Raw genomic sequence first — 21,500 nt, forward strand, 5'->3', positions numbered from 1 at the left:
CCAGGGGAAAGAAGCAGACGTCCTCCGGAGGAGTGAGCGAGGTCCTCGCCCTTTAACAAGCGTTAGTACTTGGGGCCGGGCTGGCTGCTGCCTCCTCCGGGAGCCCAGAAAGCCAGCCCTCCCACACACCCCCCTGCGTTTCCAGGAGCTGCACAGGAAGAGTCACCCACAAGCACCCCATTCCTCTCCAGCCAGTCACCCCGTTTCTGCCGTACCCTCGGGAGCTCCCTGGCCAAGGGAGGAAGGAGGGACGGAGAAACCAGTGACGAGGGGGCATGGATGAGAGCTCCATGGAGGGCCCGGGAGGGTGAGCTCCTCCGGGGCAGGTGCCTTCGGATCCGTGACACAAACTCCACCAATATTTAAGGGAGTGAGTCTCGAAGAAGCTGCCGGATCTCTTAATTTCTAGAGCCGCGGCGGGCACACACTTAGGGACCCAAAGAAGAAATTAATTGAGCGGGGGGGGGGGGTGGAGGGGGAGGGAGGAACTGGCTGAAGCAGGATGCGAACTGGGAGAAAACTTGGGCTCAGGGCCTGCAGGGCGGCCCCGCGAAATCGCTGCCTTTTTCTGAGTCTCCTTCCGTTTCCCAAGTGAACTCCGGGGCTACGCCAGACGATCCCTGTAGGCGTCCTCGCGCTCCGAAAGGGCCCCTCCCGGCTTCCCGAGGCGGCGGCGGCGGCGTCCGCCCGGGTCTGTAACCGCCGCGTCTGTAACCGCCGGAGCCCCGCCCCGACGGCCCCTCGGGCGGGGCGGGAGAGCGACGCACCGCCCCTCACCCATCACGTGAACGCCGAGGAGGACGCCCTGGGCTGTGGCCAGCTCGGGTTCCGGTCCCCGGGGCTTCCTGAACACCAGCAGGTCGGGAAGCAGCGCCGCCAACCGGGCCTCCATGGGCCACAGAGGCGGCGCTGCCGCGGGCTGCTCCCCGGTCGCCATGGCGGCGGCGGGGTTGCCCGCCAAGCTACCGGAAACGGGGGTCCTCCGCGTGGCAGCCAATCCGCAACGACGGCCCCGGCGGGTCCCGCCCATCAACCAATCAGTGCGGGGCTCCTCGGCCGCGGGCCCCGCCCCAGCTGCCTCGCGCCGCCTGCGCGGGTGCCCAGGCCGGGAGAGGGAGCAGGCTGGGAGGGAGGTGGGCGGGGGGCAGGTGCGCAGGCGTTTTCGAAAGTCAAGAGGACGCTTAAAAATTTGGAATCGTGAAGATGCTTCTGCAATAAAACAGATTATTTCAGATAGTGCCAAGAGACGGGTCTTCTATCACCGGGGTGGAATGCTGGCTCACCTCTGAATTTCTAAGGGCAGCGTTCGATTAGATCTGACAAAGGCAACCTCAGTATGGTTTTTAAATTTAATACCCTTAGGCTAAGGGTATTTACGGGTCAGTCCCTTAACTGTTACGGAGTTTCTTCTATTTCTTTCATCTGCCAGGACGGGTCTATAGGGTGTCTCCCGAGAATGCTCCTGGCGTTGCTTTGCTCTAGTTCCAGCTCCGGGTTCCCTGTGTGGTGATGATTGGCTTATCTAAGGTTGCCCGTCAGTTGCTCAGATTGTTGGGAGAATTCACATTAGTAACACGATGAGTGTGTTGTGGATTTTTAGCAATCAGGAAAGTATCCGTGTTTGTACTGCAGAAATAAAAACAAAACCTAAAAACCACAGCTTCACCGTCTTTAGTTTTACAATATCCAATCGATGCTGTTTCAGTGATAACTGACGTGACAATGTGAGGGTTTGGGAGCGAACAGTCCAAAACAAATTCTTGAGGTGTCTTTCGTACAGAACAGGTGGTTTATTAAAGCACAGTAACAGGACCATGAGCAAGAGCTGCACTGGGGTTGTGGGGAGTCGCTGATTGTATCAAGTTGGGAGGGTGTTAGGTATAGTTCAAGTCTCTAAGAAATTTGTTAGCAAGGTTTCCAGGAACGTGAGGGGCCATTTATTACATCTACCAAAATCCTAAGTCATGAGACCCTTCAGATGTATATCAGTGGGCCGTATGCTTGGGGGATGATTGCCAACGTGTATCTTGGGGAGTAGCAATAAAAGCAGTTTAAAGGAATTTTTATATGTTAAAGGAGATTTACAAGATCCTGGAGGTTGGGCTAATGTCAAACTAAGGCTGCGTTTTCCCTTAGCAAAGTATTAATATCTAGGCAGTTGAGTTCCTAGAAGAAGGTCACTTTGCCTGTCTCAAGTGCTTGTCAATGGACTGTAAGTCGTAAGGAAGTTTTAACTTTTTTTCTCTATTGCTTTGACCTTTGTTCTCTACATCAATAACTAAAAAGCTTATTTTGCTTGTAGAATTACTTTATCAAATTCTGGTAAACATTTCACTAGTGAGACCATATACAGGATCAGTGCACAGGTGACAAAATACCTCCTCAGTAGGGTGGAGGGCCAAAAGGGAAGAAAAAGACAGGAAGGGCAATATACAACTGGAAGGCCTGGACACTACAAGTTTGACACTCTTGTCTACAGTGGTCCCATGTCTGTCTACAAAGATCATGATTTCAGTATTATAAACACAACCTAGAACCCAAGGAATGTCAAAATTCAAATCATTTTTTAGTTATTTTTACAAATTTATTTTAAAAAATAACAATTGCAGTGACATCAATGATCTGTCATTTGTACTCCCCCTACTGCTGGGAGAAAAACCTATATTGTTGAGTCCCAAAGGAAAATCAAGACATTATTATCAGGCACCCAACAGCCAGAAAAAGCTCTGTTGGTCCAGTGGTATAGACACTGACATGTTCAATGTACCAGTGCAATTAAAATATATACATTTACAATTATCTTGTCAAAAAGAGCACTCAGGAAGTGAAGTAACTATGCATTGAACCAATTATTCACTCATCCATTCACTCTTTCTGCATCTATGATGTCATCACTACAGTCACAAGGACAAATAAAAGAACTTCTAGTAACAAAGAAAAAGTCCAAATCTCAAACCCCCCACTTTGTGGGTTATTATGGTGTGCTAAAATGGCCAAATAAAAGGGCCATGAGCTATCTGAAATGCAGTGACAAAATGACAACTGAAGCATTTCATTTCAAACAAAACACAACTCAAAACTTATGGAAAAAAAAAAAAACACCTGCAACAATATGAGGTTGATATTACTATGTACAAACTTACAGACACAAATAAATAGCATTTTAGAACTGCTGTTGGCTTAGATCTGAGAACTTTCTTTCTGAGCTCTGCATCTTAGAGACTCCTAAACACACCAAGGGATAGAAATTTCTCATTGTTTTTAGTGAACTATCATCCAAAAAACTTGGGCCCTACTGAATAAAGCCAGTGTCTGAAACTTAAAGAGCCAGAAATTTCTAGTGAGCCTACTGAAGGGTTGGCCTCTCCTGACATCTAAAAGATAGGACAGATGATACCAAGGACTAGGGAAATACTTCACTTCTTGCTTTCTTTGCAAAGCTCTGTACCTGTTTCTATCATTACTATTATTTCCCTTTGTGATATTTTCTTCAGAGGGTTTATTTTCTTTTCCCTCTTAATATGATGAAAGTGAAATCACACAAAGTGCCAATCCTTACTCCTGGTATTTAAATCAAACCCAAGTGATCTTCAAAAGAATTACATCTTCCTTGTTTCTAGAGAAGGAAGCAACTCTTTTTGAAATATCTTTATTCCCCCAGCTTCAACATCCAGCAAAGAGAGAGATTTCCGAGGCACAGTCCATCCTGGGAACTGTGGCCCAATGCTTGACCCTGCAGGCATCACCATTACCAACCAGCAGCTTATCCCCAGAACATGGATGCAATGTAAAAACCTTTCTGCTGTACAAGGCCTATGTAGAAAAGGGAAAACATGGAAACTGGCACCGAAGAATCAGCTGCCAGGGGAAGAAAGCGAATGTTCGCTCTCTGGGTCCAGCACAGAACAAAGTGCTGCAGGAGAGAAGCCAACACATTCTCCTTAAAACTTGAGGTGAGTTGGAATACGTCCAGGAGAGTGTGATTGAACAATGCTTTCCAGACAGAAACTGTCAAAGAGCACTTCTCAGACTTCTCCCTGTCCATGCTTGTTAAAAGGTTAAAGTATAAATGTAAATTATTCTTTTCATCTTAATGATCCATCCCAGGCATCCATCCATTGGAGAATCATGCTACATGACAAACATGGGTGTGTGTGTGTGTGTGTATATATATATATATATATATATATATATATATATATATATATATATATACTACTTTCTTCTCCTGCTAGACTGAAACATGTGTGAACCCTTCTCTTCCCCACAAATGGTGTCATAAAGCCTATGATTGAAAATCTCTAGGGGCACCTGGGTGACTCAGTCAGTGGAGCATCTGACTCTTGATCTCAGCTCAGGTCTTGATCTCAGGGATGTGAGTTCAAGCCCTGCACTGGACTCCACGCTGGGTGTGCAGCCTACTTAAAAAAACAAAACAAAACAAAACAACCCCTCTAGTTTGGCTTTCTGTTTAGGAGTTACTACAAATGTCCTCAGCACTTCAGCACAGAAGTTGTTCTATGGTTTTGTTTTCTACTTAGGAAAGGCAGTTTCAAAGGTCCAGTACCCTCTAAATTGTCTTTAAAAGTAGCAGAAGCAAGAACTATGGTCCAGATGATCTGTCAGCAGACAGACAAACAGACCACAACTTGTCAAAGCTTTAAAAAAAGAGAGATTCAGCAATTTCTATTTTTAATGCTGGAGTCTTTTGTCATCTATCCCCAGAGTTAGCTTTTTCTTGGCTGGAGTCCAAAAATAACAATCTATCATCTGGGTAGACAGAGATTCCTATTATTACCACAGATTAGATGAATGTATCTCAGAGAATTTATTGTTTCCATGTCATGAGATGGAGCTGCCTTGCTTGGAAGCCACCTCTGAATACAAAGTGTCCAGTGAGTCAGCCTGAGATCCCCCATCAGAGGATAGATGCTGCTTAGATTCCATGGGAAGGAGTGGGCGTAGGCTTCCCTGATTGCAGTCTTGGTTGAGAAGGTTATTCTCCCCTGCTAAGATGGCTGGCTGGCTTCAGAAGCCAACATAAGTGCTGTGTGTGCACTTACGTGCACCGGTCCCTTGCATCATCCTAATCCATGAAATGTCAATGTCATCAACAGTCTGAAATAGGTCCTGTCTGAAAGGGCGAGACAAAGGCTTGCAACTTCAATTTGCCAGACATCGCTGCAATTATAATACTGAGCCACTTATTAAAAACTAAGTGGTTTCTGTCCTGTAGAAAAGGGCAGCACGTAATCGTCAGTGTCCCATCGGAAGAGGTGATCAATTTCCTGGAACAGTGGGAAGCAGTGGCGAGGAACATGACCTTGATCTGCTCCATCACATGGCCTGGGGTTAGGACACTCGGATGATCTGTGTCATTGCTTCTTCATCTGCTTGGTTTGGATCCTAAAGACAAAGAATAATAGTGATTAAAATCCTCTGCAGAAGTAATAGGGAACTCAAGGCTCTAACTCCTCCTCATCAAGGAGGAATACATACAATTTTGCTAAATACACCAAAGGCCAATAATGCATCTAAGTCTACCTACATGGATTAAAATGCAGCTCCATAAGGAAAGAAGAAATAACAAACCTTTGCATAAAAGGACTGTTAAGTCCAGCCTGGCATTCCATTTCCAAGCACTCCAGAGTTGACAGTGTATCTCTTTCCTAAGAGAACCCTGTGTTGTACTTTACCTTTCAAGTTTAAGGGTCCTGAGGTGGCCAAGACAAATCATGTCATGCTTTATTTTTGTGTGATGGTTTTCTGATCATATTTAAATACTAAGCACTCAGTATTTAGGCCGGAAAGGACATTGGCCTTTATTTTAATGCACTCATTTTGTAGGTAAATCCAAAGCCTAGATGGATAAAGTGATTTGCCTGGACTAGAGTGAAAAAAGTTAGTCAGCAACCCAGCAAGAAATAACACCCAAATCTCTTGGCTCCCATTTAACCTTCTTTCCACTAAATTCTGCCTGCTGCCTCCCACTTAAAACCTGCAGTGTTAAGACAAGCATCAGTCCTTTGAAACTTTTTCCAACACTCCACAATATCCGCCTTTAGTTCCTCCACACCAAGGCTCTGAAGTTTCAACTGATGGGATCTAAGAAAAAGCTAAAAGATTTCTGGAGGTGGTAGGACTGCAGTGGGGTCTTGAACAATGAATAAGAACAATAACCAGCATTTACTGAGGCCTCAAAATAATAATGTGCTACGTAGGTGTCCAATGTAGCTTACTGCACAAAATCCCCACAATGGTCCTATGAAGTATCAACAACAGCAGCCTATTTCACAGGTGAAGGAACTCAGGCCAAAGGAAGCCAAGTACCTTGATCAAAATCCTATTGCTAGCACACAGAATTAGGAGAGTTCCTAGCATTACATCCATAGATGGCACTCTAGATCCAAATACCGCCGGAACAGATGATGAGAAAGCAGGGGCTCCCAGACTACAGGTAGGAATGAATAGCACTAAAAAAGGAATTTGTGCTCATGTGTGGAAATACTGAGGATTCCCAGTCTGACACTGAAAGGGGTGAGGAGGCCAAGCTGCTTGGATGTCATACAGAAACAGCTTGGGATCTGATGCAGTAAGAAATGAAAACCAACATGATTTAAAAAACACTAGCTTATAAAAACTGATTTGACAACAGTGTAAGTGAGATATAATGGTCACACAGAATAAAGTATCAGGAAATGAGAGGAATCTAAGAATTCAACAAACATTTACCAAGTGCTTGTTCTGGACTGGGCATTATGCTAAGTCCAGTCAATACAATGGAGAACAAAACAACTCTCTACTCTCTACACAGCTAACAGTCTAGTGAAGAAGGCACCAACTGCACAATTACACAAATAAAACAAGTTGACTATTTTGATGCTCAAGAAGAAAAGGAAGATATGAAAAAATGAGGTGCAAGAGATCTACCCTGGCTCTAGCCTCAGATTTAAACCAAGACCTGAAAGGTACAAAAGATCCAATCACACAAGAAGATGGAAGTGAAAAGCTTTAGAGATTAGCTATTTTCAAGACAAAGGTCCTATGGCAGGAGACAGACCAATGAACAGTACAGCAACAGCATAAAGACCAAGAGCAGGAGGAAATGAAGCCAGAGGTAGGCAGGAGCTAGATCACACCAGTGCCTTTTTGGCCATTGGTAAGCACTCGGGATTTTAGTCTATGTGCATGTGGGAAATGGCAGGCATGGAAGTGGTTTAAGCAGGATGGTGATGTGAGATGACACACATTTTAAGAAGACCCCAGGAAGATGTGCAGAATGGATGACAGGAGCATAAGAATGGGAGAAAGGATACCAATAGGCAGCTGTTACATAAACTGAAGCAAAAGAAGAGAGGATTTTTCCAGGCTGATGTCAGTTGGAAGGGAAAAAATGAAAACTGATTCAGATTTTATTCTAAAGGTAAAACCAAGAGGACTTTTTCAAGAATTGAACAATTCAAGCTTTAGCAACTCGGTGGATAGACAGGTCACTCATTGAGATAAGTGACTGGTTGAGGGATAAAAAAATAGAATAAAAACCAAGAGTTCTATTTTGGAAATACTGATTCAGAAATGCTGATAAGTATAATCAGCGGAATCAGATGTAAGAATCAGTGAAGAACAGCAGTTACAAATACATTCTGGAATTACACTGGCTTTAAATTTCAGGTGCACCATTTTATTAGTTATTTTTACCTTGGGCAAACTACTTAACCTCTCTAAGCCTCAGATTCAACTGAAAAATGGAAATAAGAATTCTCACCTCATGGGGCTTGAGGTTGCTCTAAAGATTCAATGAAAAAAAAAATGCTTATGGTAATGGCTGGCACACAGCAGTTAAGTGTTAGCCGCTGCTGGTCATGCTATTATACTAAAGAAACCATAAAACTTTTAAAACAAAGAAAAGTGAGAACTCTAAGAAGGAATTAATAGTAACAACTGGCAAAGATGAGGAAGAAAAAAGGCCACTGGACTGAACACCTATAGTGCTTTAAGGTCAAAAGGAATCTAAGAGACACAACATTGCATTCAACTAGAGAATGTAATTAGTCTCTGGTGTGAAAGTAAGAAGAGGACTCTGAATGCTCTTCCCAAGAAAATACAAGGCAAGAAGAGAAGAATAAAATGTATCATACTCACCTGCATATGGGGACTATCCTTTTCCTTTGGAGAGAAAAACCGTCCACCTTCACCACGCTTCCGAGCCATGGCGTGACGGTGCCGAGACTCATGCAGGTATTTCTAAAAAACCAGAGAAATAAATAAAGGTACTAGTTGGAACCAGCATGGTTATCTCATGCACAAATCCTCTTCTCTGAAGTTCAGGGAAGCTATCATCAGAGCCACCAGGGGCAATTATAACTGTGAATTATGGAAAAAGAGTAAACTATAGGCAGCAGCTGAACTGTGTATTAACTACCATAAAGATCTAAGTGCTAAACGGATAATAAAGATTCCTCAAAGGTGTAGCAACGATCACTATCTATACTTCTCTATCCCCTCTCCTTTGCTTCAGTAACAGACCAAATTTTAGTTGAGCAAATGGCAGTTCAGTAAAAAAAAAAAAAAACACACAAACAAAAAACCAAAAGCCTGCATTTCTTGGCCTCATCTGCAGGTAAGTGGCCATGTAATAAAATTTTGGCTAATGAGATTTATAGAGCTTCATGAAAGTTTCCTTGAGGAAGAATGCTCTTCTTGTTCTCTTTCTTCCTAGGCTGGAACCCAACCCATCATCCTGGACTGTAACTAGCATACTAAGGCCATCAGAATAGTGACACCAGAGGAGAGAGGATCATAAGAACTGACCGTGGAAATGGACTACCAGCCCAGGACAATCTCTCTCCAGACTTTTTTTATGTAAGAAAAAAAATAAACTCTTTTTGAAGCCACTGTTACGGTTTTGTTATTGTAGCTGCGGCCACACGGAATGATGACAAATGCTAACTTTAACAAAAGATAACTTCTATTTACTTTCATTTGTTTGGAAGGTGCTCAAGGAGACAAACCATATAAAAGGTAATTTCAAAAGTACGTCCCTGCCCTTTCTCTTTCTTCTTTCAGTTGTTATACACACCCTTCTTTCCTTTGGAATTTTCCCTTCCGCCTCTAGTTTAGCCCGGGCTTGCCTCCTCTTTAGTATACGGTGGTACTGTTTGGCATTCACATAGAGAGGCTCTTCTTCGAGCATCTCTGCCCCAGGGAGAGGAATTCTTTGGATAGCAGGTACAGAGCCAGCACCAGGCACCATCTGTGTGAAGAGAAAACCACAGGTTATTAAATAGTGGCATATAAGACAAAGGAAACTCTTTCTTGGCCCCTATTAAATTATTTTTTTCTAAATGCTACAAAGAGTAGCTTTTATAGAATACTTAGTTAAATGCAGATTCCTGGAGAACATTAACACTCAAGGTCTGCATTTTAAACCAACATTCCAGAAGATTTTGTCATAGGGAGCCAAGGAGCCCCACTGACGAATGTCACAACCATGTCCAAATTCTGGTCCACCTATGTATGGCTCCATTTCTAGGAAAGTCTGCTGCCATCTAATGGTCAGGAAGAGTAATTATAAATAATGAAACAGTACAAAGGTAGGTTGGCAGAGATTGACCCAAATGCTTATGGTTACATAATTTAATTAACTACTTACTGATTCAATCCTAATTTTTCTAAACAAACTAAAACTAAAAACACCATACTAAATGTAAGAGGAAATCAGTAACAGGTTCCCAAGCCCCATTCCCTTCCCAACTATGATGTGTTGAATGGATGTTGTTTTCTTCTGGTAGCTTCCTCCACCTCTGTGCGCAGGCTTCTATTACTTGTCCTTAATTTACTCATTTTAGGTACTGTGCACTGACATCCAATTTGGACAGGAGGACTTGGCCTCTGCTCACACCACTACTCATCTCTCCTTCCCTATTTTCCCAATGTCTTTGTAGCATACATTTTTTTTGGTTTCTTTATTGATTGCTATCTAATTTTGAGCTTCTTATTTCACTCACTGTGGGCAATTTATTTCCCATTTCCCAAAGATTAGTAGTCTATGTCTTCATTATTTGAATTCTGAATAAAATTATTCAAAAGCAGGTATTTCTGTTTATCCTCTGCTGTATCTCTAGCACCTAGAATAGTCCCCAGCACATAGTAGGTGCTCAGAATGAATTATATAGTTCAATGTAATGTTTCTTGCAAAAGCAGACCTCTGTAAGTGCCTTAAGGATCAATTTGATCCCAAGGGGTCAGCATTTTCAATAAGCTTTATGAAAGACATCAAGTTGCAAGTCCAAAAAAATATTCAATGACAAAGAAATATACAGAAAGATAAATGACAGAGAGTGGTAAGGTGAAGAATGCATTTTCTTACCATGACCATCCCTCCTGAATTGACCACATTGCCTGCCACTGGTAGTGTCACAGTGACAGTCCCCTGCCCACTGCTGGTTGTGTTGGTGTTGGCTCCTGTCTGAACAATCTGTGCTCCTGCCAAACTGGCTGCTGGGATGGTGATCATGCCTGAAACAGGGACTGTAACTTTAAGAAAATAAAACATAAAACAAACAAAAAACAGGTACACAGAAAGAAGGGAACACAGTTAGTCCCTCTTCTATCTGGCACACACTTATTTACCCTGGAAAAGCATACTAAACAGCACAAAGGGAGAGCCTCTCCTACTCTCTGCCTGGTTTGCTGCATGTAATCCAAGTAATCACTATCTTTGATTTTCTATTCACTATCTGGGTTCCAGATCTGATAAAATTATCCTTGAAGTGGATACCTCCCTGGGTATCCCAATAATAGCTTTCAATGGCTGGTGAGAAAGTTTGGAGGCCTCCACTTCTAAGGGTCAATCTGACTTCAGCTGTACCCACTGTTCTTATTTACAGGAATAATCTGTTGAGGATGAAAGTTTTATAAATATCATAAATATATAATTTATTTATCCTAAATTGGTAATGCCTCAAACTGTTGTAGAAATAAAATTTAAGGGGATCCCTGGGTGGCTCAGCGGTTTGGCACCTGCCTTTGGCCCAGGGCGTGATCCTGGGGTCCTGGGATTGAGTCCCCCGTCAGGCTCCCAGCATGGAGCCTGCTTTTCCCTCTGCCTGTGTCTCTGCCTCTCTCTCTCTCTATCATGAATAAATAAATCTTAAAAAAAAAAAAAAAAAGAAAAAGAAAAAAAAAAGAAAATTTAAAATTCAACTAAACACTTTGGTTTGAGCCCCTGCCTGGGCTCAATCCAGTTCAAGCCTCCTCCTGAATCACAGGAGCACACACTTACTGTACTCACTGGAGCTTGTATACTGCTAATTTTAATCAGAAGTCAACTTTTTTTCTTTTTTCTTTTTTTTTGAGAGAGCAGGTGTGTATGTAAGTGGGGGTGAGGAGTGGGCAAGAAAGAATCCTAAGCAGGTTCCACGCCCAGCTTGGAGCCCAATGTAGGGCTTGATCTCATGACCTGAGCCAACTGACTCAGCCACCCAGGTACCCCTCATAAGTAAAACTTTTACTCCTACTCTGAGATGTCCTTTCCCAATTTAGTTTTCTGACAGATGCTTCCAAAAGCTCTCAAGTTCAGTTTGAGCCACCTCCTCTTCTCTGAAGTCCATTCTCCTCCCAAGTCAGATTTCATTGCTCCTATATTTATGCATTATCTATTTCTAGAACACACCTCTATAAAGACTCTGCACTGCATTTATTTGGTCACATATATATCTCTCGTAATAGATTAGAGGCTGAGAAGAAAATTTCTTTCTTAGTGAAGTGCTGCATACATAGTAGGAACATAAGAAGTCTTTTGGGCAAAAATTAATAATAAAGTGGACAAGAAAAAAAAAACAGAAGAAAAAAAAAATCTGTAAGTAGCAATGAGACTAAATGCCAATTTGACTTTGATCTCTCTCTTCCACTACCAATAATACCAATAATAAAACTATTTCCAATCTTCTATTTCTAAATATTTTTCCCCCAGAAAGGCTCAAAAGCTTAAATAAATCTCTAGGACCAGCCTTTTCACAACCACTGTAGGTATGCCTAACAAATGTTACCAATACTGGTCACGTATGAATGACAACAAAACAATCAATGAAGATTTAAAAAGATTTTGTTTAAAAGTATGTTGTGCAGAGGTAACCACAGTATTTCTGAAGCAGTCATTTGCTCCAAGGATAAAAGAGGTGCCCCTCAAAGTCCTACAGAAATGGACAGGCACACTTACCTTGCTGTAGAATGGTGCCGTCTGCATTAACTGGCTGATAGACAATAGTCTGCCCTTCAGCGGTCTGTGCCACCTGCTGTCCCTGGACAGCAATCTGCTGCTGTGTCTGAAGGAAATAGATCATGACAATTTAATAGACTCCAAAGCTACCACAAAGGACCCCTTCTTTTTTTTTTTTTAAAGGACCCTTCTTTTTAAGAAAACAACAACAATAACAACAATAACATTTTTGATATTTTCTTTCCCTATTTCTACTACCTGGGAAGTATTTGGCTCAGCTGTCTGACCCTTCCAAATCAGCTGACAGTGCTCTTGTGTTGACAGAGATAAGGAATTACCTGGGTCTGGCCAGCAGTGACTGCTGTCTGGGGTTGCTGGATGATGATCTGCTGGGTCTGACCCTGCTGGCCCTGCACCTGCACAGCCTGCCCACCCTGGATCTGAATCTGTCCAGGTGGGACCAATTGTATCTGTGCAAGAGAACACAGAGAAAGGTTAGTACCCTGCTGGCACTGGTTTCTTTCGGTCCTGGAATCTTAGTTACCCAAATTCCTTTAGAAAACAAGAAAGGCTCTGAAGAGGAAAAAAAATAATCTCATTCTGCTCTCTATTATAAATTAGACATAAGTGGTTTTTCATCTACAAAACAATGGGGGAATTTTAGCTGCTGCCTAGATACAGGATGATTTAAGGAATCAAAGTCAGTTTTAAAAAAGATGATATATAGGGATCCCTGGGTGGCTCAGCGGTTTGGCGCCTGCCTTTGGCCCAGGGTGCGATCCTGGAGACCCGGGATCAAATCCCACGTCGGGCTCCCGGTGCATGGAGCCTGCTTCTCCCTCTGCCTGTGTCTCTGCCTCTCTCTCTCTGTGTGACTATCATAAATAAATAAAAATTAAAAAAAAAAAAAATAAAAAAAAATAAAAAAGATGATATATAACCATGCTGGCATGAGACTCTTTTTTAGTTTCTAACACTAGAGATTTGTCAATTTTATTATTTTCAAAGAACTTTTATTTTTATTTTCTCTATTGTTTTTCTACTATTTCATTTTTCCCCCTTCTTTTGGCCAGCTTTGGCCTTAATTCAGTCTTTTTCTATTCCCTAAGTCTCCAGGTTAAGTTGTGGGTTGTCAATCTTTCTTATTTTTTAATGTAAGCACTTACAGCCATCAACTTCCCCCTCAACACTGTTTTTGCAATGTCCTATTAGTTTTGGTAATGTTTGGTCTTTGTTTTCATTCATATTTTCTAATTTCTCATGTAATTTCTCCTTTGATCCACTGATTATTTCCACAGATTTGTTAATTTTCCACTTTTATTTCTATTGTTGATTTCTAACTTCATCCCACTGTGAGCAGAGAAGATACTTTGTATGCAGTTTGAGACTTACTCTGTGACCTGACATATGATCAATCTACTGAATATATTAGCCCACTGCCTTCTGGCCTCCAAAGTTTCTGATAATAAATCTGCTAAAAATCTTATTGAGTATCCCCTGTAGGTGACAAGTCACTACTCTCTTGCTTTCATGGTTCTCCATGTATGGCTTTTAAGTTTGATGATAATGTGTCTTGCTGTGGGTCTCTGAGTTCATCCTAATGTCTTTCCATCAAATTTGGGAAATCTTCAGCCATTATTTCTTCAAACATTCTCCCTGCCCCGTTCTCTTTCTCTTCTGAGACTCCCACAGTGCATCTATTGACACACTTGATAGTGAACTCAGTTTCCTTAGGCTCTGTTCACTTTTTTCCAAAGTTTTTTCTTTCTGTTCCTCAGACCCAATCAATTCCATTGCCTTATCTTCAAATTCGTGGATTCTTTCTCCTATCTGCTCAAATTTGCCCTGACTCTAGTAAATTTTTCATTTCCATTAGTGTGCTTATCAGTGCCACAGTTTCTTTTCAGGTTTCCTATCTCTTTATTGATATTTCCATTTTGTTCCTACACTGCTTTCCTGACTTTTTCAACATCTTCTTGTAGTTGAGCATCTTCAGGACAGTTATTTTTAAAGTGCTTATCTTAGCAAATCTTTTTTTTTTTAAACAGCAAATCTTTTTAAGGATAGCCTCTATTGATTAATTTTTTCCTCTGAATGGGCCATACTTTCCTGTTTCTTCATATGCCTTACAATTTTTGTTGGAAACTGCGTATTAAGTCAAAAAATGTTATAGTTGTGACAATCAGATTCTTGCCCTTCCCAAGGTTTAGTTATTGTTTTGACTGTTGCAGGCAGTCTCTGTGCCAAAAAAATCAGACTAAGGCATAAAGGTAAGACTTTCTCATGTCTTTTCTGTGCCTGTCTGTCCCCAAGAATGTGCAGTCCTTTTCTGATTTTCCCATATATTCAGCTTCTTTTGAGAAGGGTGTTGGCTCTCAAAGGGTGAAAAAGAGAAAAAAGAAGGGGGCAGGGAAGGCTGTTGGCTTTTTATAATTCTCTAGGAGTCCATCACTTCTGCTGGAGGGAGAGGGACTTACAACAGCGTGGGAAGTGTGATGATGGATGACACAGGCTGCCTGCCTCCTTCGCCTGCACCTTCAATCAGAAGCAGCCATCAGTGATCCCTGATTTTGGAGGATAGGTCCATTTTGCTCACCCTGGCTCCTATTAGCTGCCCACATAAGCTGCTTTAAGACCTGCATGCCGGCAGGCTGGGTGGCTCAGCGGTTTAGCACCGCCTTCGGCCCAGGGCGTGATCCTGGAGACCCGGGACAGAGTTCCACATCGGGCTCTCTGCATGGGGCCTGCATCTCCCTCTGCCTGTGTCTCTGCCTCTCTCTCTCTCTCTGTCTCTCATGAATAAATAAATAAAATCTTAAAAAAAAAAAAAAAAAGACCTGCATGCAACTGCCTGCTAGGGTGCTAGGTAGCTGCTATTGTGCTAAGTGCTCAAACTTACTGAAATTACCTTCAACAGAAGTCTATGCTTTCTCCTAGAAGTAAAAAGCTTTCAATAGACTCCAGAGTCCCCAAATAGTTTATGTCAGACAGATTTTGCCAATGCAATTACTGGGTAGGTGGGGAGACAGATTCCTGGTATGTCTTGTTCTGCCATCTCCCCAGAATCCTCTACCTGGGTCTTGACTACTTTTTCCAAATACTTGCCTCATGGTTGACATTTAGATAGTGGCTAATACAAAAATAAGTGAACAAATTTATTTAGTTATCTGAATCTAATTCCTATCTGGGTTTCAAACAGCAAAGAATACCTATTATTAGTCATTAGGGTTTCCTTTTCCATCTATTCATATTCTTTGCCCATTTTTCTACTAGATTATTATTTTTGTATCAATACATAAATATTTTTCAAGTATTTTGGATACAATCCAAGTTATGTGTGTTAAAAAAATACCTTCTGCATATCTGTACCTTGTCTTTTATTTATATTTTGATATATACAAATTTTTATTTTAAAAAAGTCACATCAATTTGGTCTTTATATCTTTAAAAAAATCCTTTTATACCCTATGACATAAACAAAATTCTCCTGTAAATAAAATCAAAGTTTGTTTTTTTTTTTAAAGATTTTATTTATTTCATGAGACACGGAAAGAAAGGCAGAGAAATAGGCAGAAGGAGAAGCAGGCTTCCTACAGGGAGCCTAATGCAGGACTCGATCCCAGGACCCCAGGATCATAACCTGAGACAAAGGCAGACACTCAACCACTGAGCCACCCAGGTACCCCTAAAATCTAAGTTTCTAAGTATGCTTTTTTACATTTAAACCTGCAAATCTACCAAGTATATGAGTATATAGTATGAGTATGAGAAAACCATGTTTTCTTTTTCTATGTCATTCTTAGACAACTTCTTCCCTGATATTTCATACTATTTTTGTTATATATCAACTTTCAATATTCCTGGATTTATTTCTTCACTCTATACTTTGGTTCCCCTGTCTGTATTAAGCCAGGGACCTTAACCTAAAGTTATACACAGATTTAGCATATATCTGGACACCTGTACCTTTTCTACGGGGATACAGATTTCAGTGGAATTCTAATATAGAGCATGCAATAAAAACAAAACAAAACAAAACAAAACAAAAAACAGGTTAAGGAGTACTCTTCTAAAAGAAATGGTTATTCAAAAAACACTGATAAAAAAAACACTGATGAGAAGCAACTTCTAGTAAAAAAGGGATTGAAACCTTAAACATTTTTTTTTTAAATTTTTATTTATTTATGATAGTCACACAGAGAGAGAGAGAGAGAGAGAGGCAGAGACACAGGCAGAGGGAGAAGCAGGCTCCATGCACCGGGAGCCCGACTTGGGATTCGATCCTGGGTCTCCAGGATTGCGCCCTGGGCCAAAGGCAGGCGCCAAACCGCTGCGGCACCCAGGGATCCCCAACCTTAAACATTTTAAAGGATGCAATGGATTCATACCTAGAGCTTTATACATATTAACAGAAAAGAATCTCTTCAGCATGGTTTGATTAGTTACAGTCCTACTTGGAGGGAAGGGAATGAAAGAAATAACCCTTTCAAAGTCTCCTAAAGACCAAAAAAACCTCCCCATAAAATCAAAGAATTTAGAGCTGGAATGAACCCTAAACATTACTTGATATAAAAACTTCATTTTTGGATGAGAACACAGATAATCAAATGACTTGGCCAGGATCAGAAATCTTGTTTAATGGCAGACTTGGGAATCAAAGTCAGGTCACTACACTCACAGTACACTGTTGCTAGCGTTGTAACACACTGTTTCTATTCAACAGTGGAGGGGAAGGTGTGGCAAGGGACTGGAGAGGAGGCAACAAAAGGGACAGAAATGAAACAGCAGTACAACACTGCAGCAAGCACACACACAAAATATATTTAAAGCCTCATACATTTATGCATGGAGCAATGTGGAAACTATTTTTAATCCTAACTACAACTCTATCTTGGCAAAAATATGCCAACGGCCTTAAAAATGATCTTACCCTTTACTCAAACAATCCCCTCACTCCAAAGAAATTACTCTAAGAATTCAACTGAAAAATAAGGCAATCACACTCAAATACAGTTATGGTAACCTTACCTATCAGAGCAAAAAACTAAAAATAAAGCAAAACAGACAAAAAATCTCAGTACAAAAAATCCCAGTAATTTACAATTACTCTGTAAATTATAAATTCTGATTCATCAAATTGGTTGATCATTATGAAGGGATTAAAAATGGTAAGAAAATGATGTGGAAGTAAGTTAAATTTTAATAAAAGCAAACTAAAACACTACCAAACACATAAAACTATATGCATAATTATGCCCCCAAAGTGTACATAAAATGATTAAGGACTTATATAAAATTCAGAGTTATCAAGTAGTGTGATTGTGGCTGGGTTTTTTCAACTTACATTAAATTCCTCCAGAAAAATTAAATCATTGTGATCATTTTAATTGTTAAAATATAGATATACTAAAAGGTTAATAATTTTCCCTTGCCCTCACTTCTGTGCACATAAACATATATACCCATGAGTGTTCAGCTATCCATTACAGAAATCACATAGTATATTTCTGTGCAAATTATTTTTCACTAAAAATACTTCAATATCGACTACCCACCCGGTAAACACTTCATCTTTTTTAACAAGGACAAAATGCTCCATATATGAACATATGCAGTATGATGTATTCAACCATTTCTTTATCCTTATTGATGGAATGGACAGTTGGGTACCTTTTTTTTTTTTTTTCCTAGTACACCTAGTACAATGCTGCAATAAAGGTCTGTACATTTTTCCCTGTACACAGATGCTTTTCTTACACAATGGATTCTCAGAAGTGGAGCAGAAGTATCAAAGGTTTATATTTATGTATTTAATAGTGAGATGCCTTCAGAATTTGAAATTACCAATAATAATGAGTGTTTCCTTTTCTCTACACCCACCCCAGCACTGGATATAAACTCTTTATAATTTTTACAAACTCAATAAAAATCCTTCTAGTTGTTTTTTTTTTAATTTAATTTAATTTTATTTTATTTATTTATGATAGGCACACAGTGAGAGAGAGAGAGAAGCAGAGACATAGGCAGAGGGAGAAGCAGGCTCCATGAATCGGGAGCCCGACGTGGGATTCGATCCCGGGTCTCCAGGATCGCGCCCTGGGCCAAAGGCAGGCGCTAAACTGCTGCGCCACCCAGGGATCCCAATCCTTCTAGTTTTTAAAACTTTGATGTCACCAAGCTGCATGTCTCGTTTACCTTTGTTTTCTGTTTCTGATTTGGTCTTTCCCGTAGATTTACCTAGCTACTTCAGTGGTCTGTTTACAGAATCAGTTTTTATTTACCCTTTCTACATTTTTATTAATTTTCTACTTCATTCATTTTAACCTATTTTTTGCTTATTTTGTCCTTTCTTTTCCTCACTTCAAAAGAGAAATACCATTCATTTTTTAGTTCTCTTAAAGTATTTAAGGGTTATACATTTTGCTCTAAGTGTGTGATGGGTTTGCACTTAAGTATTTTCTTGTTCATTACTTGCTAGATAATTCAAATTATAAATCACTTGCAAAGAGATGAAAGGATAACATTTCTAACCAAAAACAATAATTTCCAAAGCACACTGTAAATTCCCTCAGTTGCCAGAAGTTCCAACAAAGATCAAAGCAATGAATTACTTCTATTAAACTAGATTCTTATTTTTTTGCATTCTTTATATACTGACTCAAGATCATGCCCAACATCTCAGTCCTTACACCAGAGACATCCAATTTCTGTACAGTTCTGCTTTCTATCCCTGATAGTACAAAAGTAGAAAATCGTCTAATTGTGAATGTAGGGTGGCAGTTAAATGTCAAATCAACAAATAGTTCGAACAAGCTCTTCTTTCAGACATCTATTCTGATATTGTCTAAACATTTTTTGCATTGCTCACCTGCTGCAAACCCTGAGTCCCAGACACAGGTACTTGCATGATGGTTTGACCTTGTCCACCAGGGACAGCTTGGACCATGATAGGTTGGCCAGTTGACGTGATTAACTGGCCTCCACTGACCTGTACCATTAATGGCTGCCCCTGGACCTAGAAGGAAATAAAGTAAAAACAATGAAATAATGTAAGATACAAAAATGGTTTTTCCCAAAAGATAATCACTGGAAATATTCTGCTGCCTTCGTAAAGCGGGAAAAGATAGAAGAGAAACTAAGAAAATATGTCTCAAGTTCTTGTTTTCAAGTTACCCTCTTCAAAAACACTCTTTGACCAAATGCAAAGTTGAATACTTTAGGGTCAGATATAATGAAATATACCCAGGGTCTCAGAAGATATAAGGTATTTGTCATCAAATACAGGCTAAATCCATGAGAAGCACTTAATCAAAACATCCAGACTATGTGCTTTTTGAGACTAAGATTCAGGAATAGTTTCTTGTGAAGCTTGGAGAGGAGGCAATGAGAGGGAGGGCTGATGGTGGTGATGGTGGTTGAGTGCAAATTCTAAATAACCTGGAAGGAATAAATCAAACTACCTAGCAATGACTCCAGGAGGCTGGGTAACAAGCAGCTCTGGAAGTTTAAGCAGAAGACCCTTTCTCCCCATAGTCTCTCAGGCATAAATGAAATATATAACGTTTGCCCTCCATTTCACTCTGGGAATTCTAGTCCTGTGGTTGTTTCAAGAGCCCACTAGAGAAGTCCTAGAAATATCTTCTGGTCAATTTTAAAACTCTGTGGTGGAATTCCTCACACTGGACCCTGCAATATCTGCATAGTTGTTTTGTTTTTAGCAGAAATAGTGATAAATTGGGGAGTACACTCAAGTGTACCAAAAACCTCCCAACTTCCAAGCTCCTATGAGTAAATGGCTTAATCTAGAAGCCAGAGCATTATATATGCTCTATAACATCTTGAGTCCCAATATAAAAATACCTAGCACTAAATTGAATGAACCCTGGAAGCCAAAAAAAACAAACCATGTTAGAAATGAAATGGAATGTTCAAAAGAATAGCTCCAAGTCCAAAACTTTCATTTCCAGATCCTGTCTTTGTCTCAAGGAATTATTTGTAACAGAACACAAGAATATTCATAGGGCTAAAATATTCATTCTTAATGCCATTGAAAAGCGTGTTCAAGTAACAGTAACTGGTTAAAAGATCAATATTCCCTAGATGATAGATTAGAAATTAAGGCCCCCTCCTCACCAGTACCACCACCACCACCACCAAATGCATCAGAATCTTCAGGAACTTTTAAATCCTAAGTTTTATAAACTGTTCATTGAAAAATTCCACTTTATTTTTTAAAGGACTTTACAATCTGATTCTCTCATGCTTTCTCCTTTCCTTATCAAATTAAATTCCCTTTGCTACACCAATGTTTGCATATACTCCATCAAAAAGAATTGTTCTGAATATTTATTAAATGAGTAACTGAAAGAAGTATTAAAAATTCTCCAACATAATGAGACCCCTAGAGGAAAGGTTTTCATTATTTCCATAAAGTTGTCCCCATTTTTCTTAAAATCTATAAGTAAGAAACATAAAGTGTTAAGGCTCAACTATTCATAAATTTCTGGCTACCCATCATCTTGAACTTCTCCCATCACTAATATGTTAAATGTGCACATGATAAACCATTTGAGACTCCAAGGAGCCCACTGTGTTTACAACATATGAATGATTACAAGGACACATGCATCAGACAAGAAGCCATACAGTTAAGAGCATGTTACATTCCCATTCCACAAATGGTTAATGACAATACTGTTTTATGTATCAATAAGATGAAGCAAGCATGAAAAACATGAAGAACAAGCTGTTGAACTCTGAGATTTGAACATGGTTTGGGAGTACCTACAAGCTCATCTTTTTTTTAGCCTAATTTATGTTCAGAACTGACTGCTTCTCATCATCAGACACTACTGGTGGCAGATATGGGGTCGGGGGTAGGGCTCAAAGGTTAGGGTGAAATGATTACGGTGAGGGGCAGGTAACTGCCAGATGCTTAGCAGCACTGAAGTGAGATGCCTGTTCTATATTCTAGTTCCTACTTTGAATCATTTCCATTCAATGGAGGAAAAAAGGCAGGGTGATTTAAATTTTGCCAATTTCTCAAAAATAGTCATTTTAATCAAAGTAACCTGCAGACACAGAAAAGACTTAGGCTTCTACTCTCATTTTTACATAGGAACCGGGCAAAATATAACTCCACCTTAGGATATTTAGTTTGGCCATACATAATGTTAGGGAACTGCTCTGGTGAAGTAAGAATTTTTATAGTGGCAATAATACCTAAGACTTATAGAAAGCAAATTCCACCTCTGTCCAATAAGAGGTATAGAGTAATCTT

The 21,500-nt window shown here is 40.3% G+C and overlaps 2 protein-coding genes and 1 long non-coding RNA gene across 24 annotated transcripts in view; 1 reads left to right on the forward strand and 2 right to left on the reverse strand.

The window, feature by feature from the left end:
- The window catches only part of LOC140637055 (adenylate cyclase type 10-like), a 48,275-nt gene extending 46,634 nt beyond the window's left edge, over positions 1 to 1,641 (reverse strand). For 8 of the 10 annotated variants that reach the window (XR_012034292.1, XM_072833103.1, XM_072833102.1 and 5 more), the window contains exon 1: positions 778 to 1,641. Coding sequence is in view for 7 of the 10 variants with exons in the window: in XM_072833103.1 (XP_072689204.1) it covers positions 778 to 1,030 (253 nt within the window). In the remaining 3 variants the exon portion in view is untranslated. The other 2 variants (XM_072833104.1, XM_072833105.1) reach the window with 2 other exon arrangements.
- On the forward strand, positions 692 to 8,895 carry LOC140637061 (uncharacterized). Its single transcript, XR_012034296.1, has 3 exons — positions 692 to 859; positions 3,662 to 3,953; positions 8,720 to 8,895. It is a non-coding gene; the product is annotated as an uncharacterized lncRNA (long non-coding RNA).
- Positions 2,563 to 21,500, reverse strand: part of NFYA (nuclear transcription factor Y subunit alpha) — a 29,538-nt gene continuing 10,600 nt past the window's right edge. For 11 of the 13 annotated variants that reach the window (XM_072833114.1, XM_072833113.1, XM_072833117.1 and 8 more), the window contains 7 exons: positions 19,089 to 19,235; positions 12,559 to 12,690; positions 12,221 to 12,326; positions 10,370 to 10,536; positions 9,080 to 9,253; positions 8,143 to 8,244; positions 2,563 to 5,406 (listed from right to left, as the gene is read on the reverse strand). In XM_072833114.1, coding sequence (XP_072689215.1) covers positions 5,353 to 5,406; positions 8,143 to 8,244; positions 9,080 to 9,253; positions 10,370 to 10,536; positions 12,221 to 12,326; positions 12,559 to 12,690; positions 19,089 to 19,235 — 882 coding nt within the window. In that variant the 3' untranslated portion in view covers positions 2,563 to 5,352. The remainder of the gene's footprint in view (positions 5,407 to 8,142; positions 8,245 to 9,079; positions 9,254 to 10,369; positions 10,537 to 12,220; positions 12,327 to 12,558; positions 12,691 to 19,088; positions 19,236 to 21,500) is intronic. The other 2 variants (XM_072833119.1, XM_072833121.1) reach the window with 1 other exon arrangement.

This window comes from Canis lupus, chromosome 7 (assembly GCF_048164855.1).
Source record: "Canis lupus baileyi chromosome 7, mCanLup2.hap1, whole genome shotgun sequence".
Taxonomy (NCBI): Eukaryota; Metazoa; Chordata; class Mammalia; order Carnivora; family Canidae; genus Canis; species Canis lupus.